This window comes from Pseudophryne corroboree, chromosome 3, assembly GCF_028390025.1.
Source record: "Pseudophryne corroboree isolate aPseCor3 chromosome 3, aPseCor3.hap2, whole genome shotgun sequence".
NCBI classification, from domain to species: Eukaryota; Metazoa; Chordata; class Amphibia; order Anura; family Myobatrachidae; genus Pseudophryne; species Pseudophryne corroboree.
Window position 1 is genome coordinate 386,965,663 of NC_086446.1, and position 10,842 is coordinate 386,976,504.

At 43.2% G+C, this 10,842-nt stretch overlaps 1 protein-coding gene across 1 annotated transcript; it reads left to right on the forward strand.

Moving 5' to 3' along the window:
- The first annotated feature begins 2,395 nt into the window (after nucleotides 1-2,395).
- On the forward strand, nucleotides 2,396-9,678 carry LOC135055679 (coenzyme Q-binding protein COQ10 homolog B, mitochondrial-like). Its single transcript, XM_063960023.1, has 5 exons — nucleotides 2,396-2,698; nucleotides 7,398-7,547; nucleotides 7,786-7,978; nucleotides 8,333-8,434; nucleotides 9,155-9,678. Exons 1-5 carry the CDS (start codon nucleotides 2,586-2,588, stop codon nucleotides 9,314-9,316), a joined length of 720 nt encoding a protein of 239 aa, XP_063816093.1. The 5' UTR covers nucleotides 2,396-2,585; the 3' UTR covers nucleotides 9,317-9,678.
- The last annotated feature ends 1,164 nt before the right edge of the window (nucleotides 9,679-10,842 follow it).

The following is a 10,842-nucleotide window of genomic DNA, read 5'->3' on the forward strand; positions in this document are numbered from 1 at the left end:
CAGGTCAAGAGATCCTCAGGCGGTAGCTGTGGACGCCCTAGTGACACCGTGGGTGTTCCAGTCAGTCTATGTTTTCCCTCCTCTTCCTCTCATACCCAAGGTGTTGAGAATAATAAGAAAAAGAGGAGTGAGAACAATAATCATTGTTCCGGATTGGCCACGAAGGGCCTGGTATCCGGATCTGCAGGAAATGCTCACAGAAGATCCGTGGCCTCTTCCTCTAAGACAGGACCTGTTGCAACAGGGTCCCTGTCTGTTCCAAGACTTACCGCGGCTGGGTTTGACGGCATGGCGGTTGAACGCCGGATCCTAGCGGGAAAAGGTATTCCGGATGAGGTCATTCCTACGCTAATAATGGCTAGGAAGGACGTGACATCTATACATTATCACCGAATATGGCGAAAATATGTTTCTTGGTGTGAGGCCAGGAATGCTCCTACGGAAGAATTCCATCTAGGCCGTTTTCTTCACTTCCTACAAACTGGAGTGAATTTGGGCCTAAAATTAGGCTCCATTACAGTTCAGATTTCGGCCTTATCCATTTTCTTTCAAAAGGAATTGGCCTCTCTACGTGAAGTACAGACTTTTGTGAAGGGAGTACTGCATATTCAGCCTCCTTTTGTACCTCCGGTGGCGCCTTGGGACCTTAACGTGGTGTTAAGTTTCCTTAAGTCACATTGGTTTGAACCACTTAGAACAGTGGAGTTGAAATATCTCACTTGGAAGGTGGTCATGTTGTTAGCCTTGGCTTCGGCTAGGCGAGTTTCGGAATTAGCGGCTTTATCACATAAAAGCCCCTATCTGGTTTTCCATATGGATAGAGCGGAATTGCGGACCCGTCCTCAATTCCTACCTAAGGTGGTCTCATCCTTTCATATGAACCAACCTATTGTCGTGCCTGTGGCTACACGTGACTTGGAGGATTCCAAGTCCCTTGATGTGGTCAGGGCTTTGAAAATTGACGTGGCCAGAACGTCTAGGATCAGACAAACAGAAGCACTGTTTGTCCTGTATGCAGCCAACAAGGTCGGCGGCCCTGCTTCAAAGCAGACTATTGCTCGCTGGATCTGTAACACGATTCAGCAGGCGCATTCTACGGCAGGATTGCCGTTACCAAAATCGGTTAAGGCCCATTCCACTAGGAAGGTAGGCTCATCTTGGGCGGCTACCTGAGGGGTCTCGGCACTACAGCTGTGCCGAGCTGCTACTTGGTTGGGGTCAAACACCTTAGCAAAGTTCTATAAGTTTGATACCCTGGCTAAGGAGGACCTCCTGTTTGCTCAATCGGTGCTGCAGAGTCATCCGCACTCTCCCGCCCGTTTGGGAGCTTTGGTATAATCCCCATGGTCCTTACGGAGTCCCAGCATCCTCTAGGACGTTAGAGAAAATAAGATTTTAAACCTACCGGTAAATCTTTTTCTCGTAGTCCGTAGAGGATGCTGGGCGCCCGTCCCAAGTGCGGACTTTTTCTGCAAGACTTGTATATAGTTTTGCTTACATAAGGGTTATGTTATAGTTTTCATCGGTCTGGGACTGATGCTGTGTTGTTTTCATACTGTTAACTGGTAAGTATATCACAAGTTATACGGTGTGATTGGTGTGGCTGGTATGAATCTTGCCCTTGGATTAACAAAAATCCTTTCCTCGTACTGTCCGTCTCCTCTGGGCACAGTTTCTCTAACTGAGGTCTGGAGGAGGGGCATAGAGGGAGGAGCCAGTGCACACCCAGATCCAAAGTCTTTCTTAAAGTGCCCATGTCTCCTGCGGAGCCCATCTATCCCCATGGTCCTTACGGAGTCCCAGCATCCTCTACGGACTACGAGAAAAAGAGTTACCGGTAGGTTTAAAATCTTATTATTTTCCATTAACAAAGAACAAAGGCTGAATAATATACATGAAAGGGTCCCCTTTCAATGCACATCAAGCTCCAGGGCAGACCTGGGTTCAGTGTGAACGCATCCGACCTGGAAATTTCCTGGATTTGTGATGTAGTGTGAATGGGGGTGTCAATCGGAGACCTGGGAAATTCCTGGGTTGATAGACCCGGGTCATACCTGTGTATTTTCCTGGTCTTACGTCTGAAAGGGGTATCGTAGGCTAAATTCAGCCACCTGTCACCATGTACCATTGTATTGTGGTCTGAGTTTACTGACTGATCTAGCTTTGGCTAATAAGTCAGGCAGTGGCTGCCAACCTCTATTAACCTTACAAAATGTGAAAAAAACTGTAAACGCGTGTGCCGTGTGCCACTTCCTATGACTACCGCTGAAGCTGTATCAGTAGCCATACATATTACAAGTTAGTAATTTGGGCAATAGGAGAATGCAGGCTATAGGCTTTTGAATGGAAGTTTTTAAAAAAAGCTCCTTCTCCCCCTAGCAGCAGGTCACCTCAGATCATAGTCAGCAGCAGCAACAGCAGAAGGGTGGGGAAGTTCACAGTCACCAGTGGCGCCGCCCCCTCATCCTTCGACGTCAGCCGCATTCTCTGACCGTGTGATGTAAGTGAGCGGCTCAGCAGGAACCGGCTCAGTCATTTATTGCCGGCAGCTAAGAGACCTTGCGCCGCGTTACCTGATACCTGCCATGGCCAGACACTGCGGGAGAAACACATCAGCCCTACTCCGGGCCCTGCTGGACACCGAAAGCCGGCAGTGTCATGCTGTGCTGCGGAGAGTCAGGAACGAAGAAAGTCACCGGTAAGAGTGGGGTAATGCTCGGCGCTGTACATGTGGGGATGTAGTGGGGATTCTCTATTCCTCCCTGGTGACTAGCCTGTGTATGATCCCCCCCAAGAGTGCCAGCTTTTATCAGTGTCCCTGCCCGTATACTGTACCCCGCAGACAGTTGCTGTGTGATTCCGAGCTGTGCCCAGGTGTTGATGTGGCATGTAGCTGAGCTGGCTGCTAGTGCTGGGCTGTGGCATGCACATTGCTCTCTCCAGTATGTATGAAGCGTCGAGTCAGAGCTTGTCCCAGCAGTACAGCCCGTGGGACGGAACACTGCTGTTACCAGAGGTCCGCCTTCCATGGAATGTTGAAATGATCTTTATGGTGGCTGGATTCAGGCCTGATCCCACGGATGCTGTGTGTGTGTGTGTGTGTGTGTGTGTGTGTGTGTGTGTGTGTGTGTGTGTGTGTGTGTGTGTGTGTGTGTGTGTGTGTATATATAAATTATAGTCCAGTGGTTCTCAACTGAAGTCCTCAAGTCCCCCAATAGGTCATGTTTTATGGATTTCATTAATCATGCACAGGTGAGAGAATCTGTTTCACTAAATCGGTAATTATTCGACCTGCTTCCACAGACCGATATCCTGTAAATCTGACCTGTTGGAGATACTTGAGGGTTGAGGTTGAGAGGCGCTGGCCCATAGAGTTAGGTCCAGTCATATTTTTACTGATCGGCATAGTATTGACTAATGGTGTAACATTTGCCTTATTTCTTTAGTATTGTCTGTAAATGTACTTATGTTATCCATTGTCGCTCCGTTTCCCTCTTTATGGGGCCTATGTATCGGCTTTCACCCCATAAAATACGTAGAAACATATGTTTCTGCATAATTGTATGGTTTGTGGCTATGTACTAATAGCGTAATGCAAGAGATGTCACCGAAATCTCTTTCAGAATGCTAATTGGCACTACAGAGAGCAGTCCCCATTATTATCAATGGAGTCTATGATATGACCACTGTCTCTTCTTCCCACTAGCTGTCCAGCGTTTTCCCCCCTTCTTATGCTATGTATTCCTCCTTCATGTTGCTGCTTGGCAATGCAATTTACCACAAAAAATGCCAAGTGTTTGTGAGTACACCTGGCCAATAAAGCTGCTTCTGATCTTCCAAACCCTGAAAATCAAAGCTTTTCAGAGTTTGGCCATGTAACTTTATATTATCTTTAGATGGTGTAAACTCATTTTAGCCTATGGAGGCATGTTTGTGGGAGAGAGATCTTGTGATCTCCCTCCCGCAGCCTCTGTCTGGAAACTGACACTATATGCATGCGCAGTGTCTGGTTCCACTAGAGGAGTTTTTAGCAAACGTGAAAAACTTTTCCAAAATGTCAGGGAAGTAACTTGCAGGGACCACCGTTATTGCTACCACTGTCCCTGCAGGTTTCCCTATGTATGTAGCAGGCATATTTTCATTATAAATTAAAATATCCACAGTGTTACAGAATGTAAATAATGGCAGTTCCGCGATTATTAATACATGTGCCCGTTATTCATGTTCCGGTGTCTGTACAATGGATTTTGTCATTTTTAGAGGCACTCTAAAACTCATCTTTTTGAGTTTTCCAATTTCTTGCCCTTCAAAAGTGCTAGGTTTTTTTGTGTGTATAGACTGAACTGTTTATTGTGATATTGGACAAAATGCGCGCAATCCTCGGAAAACGGGTGGTATTCATGTGACCGGCGGTCGGGAGACCGACAGTCACATGACCTCCTTCAGCATCCCGACCCCTCACTATCCCGATGGTCGGCATGCCAACCAACAGGGACTATTTCCACTCGTGGGTATCCACGGCACCCATAGAGTGAGAATAGAACCCGTGGCGACCGTAGGTCGCCACCGATCCCGCAAGGGGCTTGCTGCACTCGCCCCTCCCCGCCGGGATCCCGGCGTCTGTATGCTGCCGGGATCCCGGCAGACAGGAGACCGCCGGTCAGCCATACTACACCCTCAGAAAACTGCAGATTTCAGAGGTTTAACTGCATGCCCCATATGTTCAAAGCTCCAGAAAGCAAAAGTTTCTGGGGCTTGTACCCGATAGGCAACACATCTTGGGCTACTTTTCGCATTGTTCCCAGTGCCCCCCCTCCTCCCGTGGTATGTGCATGCGCTGGCCAATGGGCGCGCATGCGCAGAAGAAATCTGGGGTCAAAAACACGGAAGTCCTATCTTCGCAAAGGACAGCTCTTTTCAGAATTTGTACATGCATACTGGCATTATTAACACTGCTATGTATGCGATCTGTGGCGGGATGTGTCGCATCCAAAATGGAATGCTTTATACATCCTGCTCATTGGCTGCAGTGTTGTCAGATTTTGTGTAAAGTGAGGGCTACAGTAAGTACAATATTTTGTCTACTAACAGGTGGATAGGCAAATCCTTGTATTTTCTGGGGTATTGTCTGACCAAATGCCTGTATCCTAAAAGCCTTGTTTTTTGCTATCACAAGCATTGTAATGTATTTAGTCTCTTTTGTATGGATCATGTTTATTAGATGTAGTCTGGCTCTATCAGATACCAGTAATCAGCAGTTCTAACCTGAATCCTTATTCTGGCTCAATCCTGATTCATTTTGTCAAAGGTGGTTGTGTGTTTATTCAGGGTTAACTTTCCTTGGTTTAAAATGTATCAGATCATGAGTATTTAAATGAGTCCTTGCAGGGAAGGCAGCATTGTGTAGAGTTCTTGGAATCCTGAGCCAGCCTCTTGCATTTTTGTAAAACTCGTGATGTGAAGAGGCCACTACAGGGTGACTGTGTCTGAGCTGTGCTTTTCTTAGTGCAGAAAAGATTTACCAAGTAAAGTCATTGTGGTATCTTAACTTCATTTAAGGATAGCAATTATGTTACTTTAAAAGGTGTTCCATTGATTTAACCCTTTGTATGATAATCTTGTGTTTACTGCCATAGTGAAGAATGTCCTTTTGGACTTAAGCTGAAGATCCTTTATAAATATGTCACAAAGCTATTTAAATATCAATCGTATTGCTAATACTAATTTCCCACACGTGACTTTTAGGTATGTGTTAACTGCAAGTTTCTAGAATCCATTGTCAGCTGTGACTACTACGTCATTATAAAGGTTACAGTCTTTCTGCATATGGGGGGGTATGCAATTAGTTCCCATCCTTTAGGAGCTAATGAATTCGTTCCACATGAGTATTCAATTAGGGCCGTTTTGAAGGCATTTTCGCCAATTCCTTTTCACCTTTTTTATTAAGTGAAAAGGCATTGGCGAAGAATGCCTCAAAATCGTCGAAAACTGCCCGCATTTTTGAGGGAAAACAAGTGGATTCGCCGATCGACGTGTTTTACGCCCCTGCCACATTTTCGCCTAAAACCCTGTCCCTGCTATTGCATAGGGCGAATCTCCATTCGCACTAAAAATAGCGAAAAAGCTCCGTTTTTTTTCTCACCTAGGCATAAAAACTAAGCTAATCGCATCCCCCCCCCCCCCCCCTATGTGTCATCCATAGCTGTAGTGTAGTATAGTGTTAATTACCATTTCCAGGAAAGGGGTGTCTGCCTTGTATCTGTCAGGACATGGGTGACTCATACAAAAATGAGAACAATGCTTTCTGTTCGGGGAAATGCCTTATACACAGAATATTCCTCCTGTTTGTTCTTTGAACCGTATCATTTCTTGTTTGTCTACTTGGTTCATGTGAAATTGTTCTTGTGTAAATGCAGCTCAGCTCTCTGTTGGTTACTACTTACTAGGCTCTAGGAGAGAGGTTTGTGAAGCAATGCACAAAAGTAGTAGATGGCAATATTGGTTCATTGGAAATCTGTAAAATCCCTAGGAACAAAGATGATATGCAGCAGGAAGAGGGCTTGCTTGTAAGGTATACATTCTTCCTAACGATGGCCTTGTGAGGGGGATGGTAGCGTTTGAGTACAGATCATGTTCCCCATGTAGAAACGCAATGTGTTTCTAACTCAGGTCATTAAACAAAATGACACTGGCTGAGTGTTTTCGTAGTGAGAAATCTTTGCTAGCCCTATAATAGAGCTATACCTAGGGGTGTAGTGTGGTATGCCGGCGGCCACTATACCGGCGCCGGAATCTCTACCGCCGGCATACCAACAGCTGGGCGAGCGCAAATGAGCCCCTTGCGGGTACTGTGGCACGCTACTCTATCTATTCTCCTTCTAGGGGGGTCGTGGACCCCCAAGAGGGAGAAAATGTGTCGGGATTCCGGCACCAGTATACTGTGCACTGGGATCCTGACAGCCGGCATACTAAAGACCACCCATCCCTAGGTTTCCAAAATGCATTGTTTAGAATGTCCTTGGTGTAAGGTAGTGGTTCCTAAACGTTTTTGAATCACTGTGCCCTAGAGTATCAGAATTTTTTTCACAGCACACCTAGACCAAACGTTTCTTATTGAGAAATGTAGAAAAAAAATATTAAATTAAGTAAATTATGATATGTCATCCTTAGGTTCAATTATGTGATTAGGAACAAGATTTGCTTCTGTTTGTCCACATATTTTATGATTGGAAGCCACAAGCACTAGTTTTGCCTATTATATTGACAATAAATAGTTTGAATTGGTCCTTGAACACCAACCTGTGGCACCCCTGCAAGTGTCCGACGGCACACAGTTTGAGAACCTCTGGTTTAAGCATTAGTTTGATAAATCTCTCCTCTTTTTTTTTTTCTTCCAGCCATTTAAACTCCTGTGGGATTCTGTCCTCACAATGCACACAACTACCTCTGTTTTCACCAGTCCATACGCAGAAACGGACCTTCCTGAGCCTTGCAGTGCCCATCCTGGGGAGCAAGCGTATGGACTATACAGAATCCAAAGTGCTAGGGTAAGAAACCATAACCTACAGAGATGTACCTCTAATGTTAGTATGGCTGTGATGCTTTGTACAGCTGCATGTTTCCACAAACTGTGTGCTTCCTCGAGATGAGCAACGAGCCAGTGCACAGTCTGACCTGAAATGTGCATTATGTATAAGAAGAGTGGAGGCAAAGTGTATTTATGAAAGACTTGCATGCACTTGTTCTTAATTCCTGGATTAATGATTTTCTTTTTTCTTCTTCTAGATATTCTATAGGTCAAATGTTTGACGTTGTTGCAAATGTGGAAGACTACAAGATGTTTGTGCCTTGGTGCAAACGCTCAAAAGTCCTGTCCCGTCGCAATGGAGTGACCTGTGCTGAGCTGGAAGTGGGCTTCCCACCCATTACAGAGAAATATGTGTCTGAAATCTCAGTAATACCTCAGCGCAAAATTCGGGTAGGTGGCTTGCTATTTTGGTTTCAGACTTTTGGTTTCAGACTTAAGGGAATTAAATCCTTGTGTAAAATCGGTATTTCGATCATGGTGGGGACTCTTGTGGAGCAAGCTTAAAATTGGGATAATTAAAGGATTTGTAGCAAGCTTAAAAATTACACTGCTGTAAATACAAGGTGCCTAAGAACACTTTCCATTCATTCCACTACCTGAAATGTATATTCTTTTAATTAGTGTTTACCTGTAAATTGAACGCCCCTTTGTTAATATCTGCTATATGTCCTGAGATTTGTTGCTTGTTATGATTCACAAAGATCTTCACTTTTGCTAATGATTACTAAATATCTCCTAACACAGGCTGTCTGTAATGATGGGAAGCTGTTCAGCTATCTTGAGACGGTGTGGCAGTTTAGTCCAGGAATATCTGGGAGGCCGGACACCTGCACACTTGATTTCTATGTAAGTTACCTGCCATTTTAGATTTTTTGCTTTATATTGGAAGGGGAAGAGAAGGGGGGGGGGGGGGGGGGGGGTTGAATTGAAACTACTAACGACACTTTAAGTGCTTCTCCTTTTAAAGAGGAGCACATCTGTTTAGTGTTTTAATAATTCTGATAATTGCCATGTGTGGGTGAGTACCCAACGAGTGATTGCTTTTGGTATTTCCCTGGGACCCCACCCCAGGGCCCTACCCTAGCTGTTATTATTGTACTGAAACAGGAAATTGTTATAATGGAGAAGTCCTATACTTTTTATATATATATATATATATATAATGTGTATGTATGGCGGGTTTAGGGGTGAGGGCGCCCCTAGGCACAACAGTAACGTCCGCCCCCCGCCTGCCTTATTTTAATTTTGATTAGTGATGGTCAATTTTAATAGAGTAATTAAAAAAAAAAAAAGCCACTATGACATACATATTTTTTAAATAATGTATACATATTTACAAAGTGGGGCAGCTTATAGGGGCAGTCTGTGCGTGTCATCCCCATTTACACTCGGTACAGTAGAAATATTTTGCAGTTAGTTGTACTTTTTGGTGCCTCATGGGAAATTTGCTACTAATGGGTGGTGGTGGTGGTTATCCTTGTGGGTAACCGCAAGAAAAACCCTGAGGAAGCAGGGCATTTCCCAACTGTTATCTATCACTTATGTTATATTTATGTTCTATTTCAGGTGTCATTTGAATTCAAGTCTCTCCTCCATTCTCACTTGGCCACAGTCTTCTTTGATGAGGTGGCCAAACAAATGGTCACAGCCTTTGAAAGCCAGGCTGCTAGGATATACGGAAAGCAAATCAAACCACTACGGGCAACCAAACTCCGAGCTGTGCAGTAGCCGCAGATGAACTTTTTTACCTATTTTCTGTCCTATGGATCAGAACATTTTATATATCCTAAACCTCCTAACTGGACCATATGAAGACTTTACACAAACCTCCCTTAATTTATTTAGGTATACTGTATGTAAATTGAATTCTCAAAATTAACTTATTTAAAGACCAAGAAACCTATTTAATGTGGTACAATTTTTGATGAACGTGGAAAATAAATATTATGAAGTTGTACTGCCAAAAGCATATTTTTATATACTGTGACTAATATATTCAGACTGCCTTTTCAAACAATTTTCTGTAGATCATTGTTTTTAGGAGAGTCTAATTTTATAATCTAAAATAAAATATCATTATTGTTTCATAATTCTCTCACAATTCATTTTTTTGTGTTGCTTTTCTTACTACATGGTATAGCTGCCGTCTGCACCCAGTGGAAACAGCCGTTTTGTTGGATTAACATACATTTAGCCTATCACTCTGTGCCTCAGCGAAGTGGGAGATTCTTAATTAATTGATTGGGTGTATTCTGATGAATATTGGTTCATCTCACAAAATGGATGCCTTTTACTATGTCAGGAGACAAGAACTTTCAATTAAAACCGGATTCTTAAGGGTATATTTACTAAAGTGCGGGATGTTGCCCATAGCTATTATCTTCTAGAAGGTGCTAGATAAGTAACTAGAATCTGGTTGCTATGGGCAACATTTCCACTTCTGTAAATCCACACTTTAGTAAATATACCCCATTATACTGTTAATCACCCATTAGAACATACCTTAGATGCTAGAATTCTAGATTATGGGAAGACTGCTTTCTAAGTACAAAATGAAGGCTGCAATCCATTTATTTGCCAGAATGGTTTTTGTATTTTGGTTGGCCTGTTGTCAGAATCTTCTTACAGCATTTCGCGACATGTCCGATAATGTATTTTGATCAGTTTATCAAGTATGTGGGTTTGTATTTTTGGAATAATATACTATTGTGTCTAGCCAACTGTTTTGTGTCACTAAAGATATTGGAATGTGTGTGGCCAGCATTAAACAGTCTCAAAGATAAGTAGTCGCTGAGTATACAGCACTTCTAAGGTAAGATTATCAATATCATGAGAGATTGGGTCACTTCTAAAACCTCTCTGTTCAGCAAATACTGTGTACAGGTGTGGTTTAAGATGTCTAAAATGGCAAAAAAAATATCTTATTTATTTTTATTAAAAAAGTAGTCATGAAAAGGTTGTTTTAAGAATAAAGGGGGCTAGGCATTGCAATTAAAATAGAAATTACCAAGAATAGGGGAAGAAGGCTTTGGGAGTAATAATTGTTGTGGGAAAGTAGAATTCTCCCTAATCAATTTGGAGGAGAAAAATGGGGAAGGGACCACCAGTTGTCAGTCAGTGCCCATAGAAGTATAAGGTGATTATTTTTGCCCATGTTATACTTGGAATGGCAGATTGTTGTAAAGTAGTTCTGTGTTTGTACCTATTTACTGACTAAAAACAGGCATTGATTTATAATTTAGTAATCCAAGGGA

Bases quoted from the DNA above. Each gene is read 5' to 3' on its own strand.
- LOC135055679 (XM_063960023.1), top strand. From the start codon at position 2,586: ATGGCCAGACACTGCGGGAGAAACACATCAGCCCTACTCCGGGCCCTG. The intron at 7,979-8,332 runs GTAGGTGGCTTG...CTCCTAACACAG, and splicing joins TACCTCAGCGCAAAATTCGG to GCTGTCTGTAATGATGGGAA. The intron at 8,435-9,154 runs GTAAGTTACCTG...GTTCTATTTCAG, and splicing joins CCTGCACACTTGATTTCTAT to GTGTCATTTGAATTCAAGTC.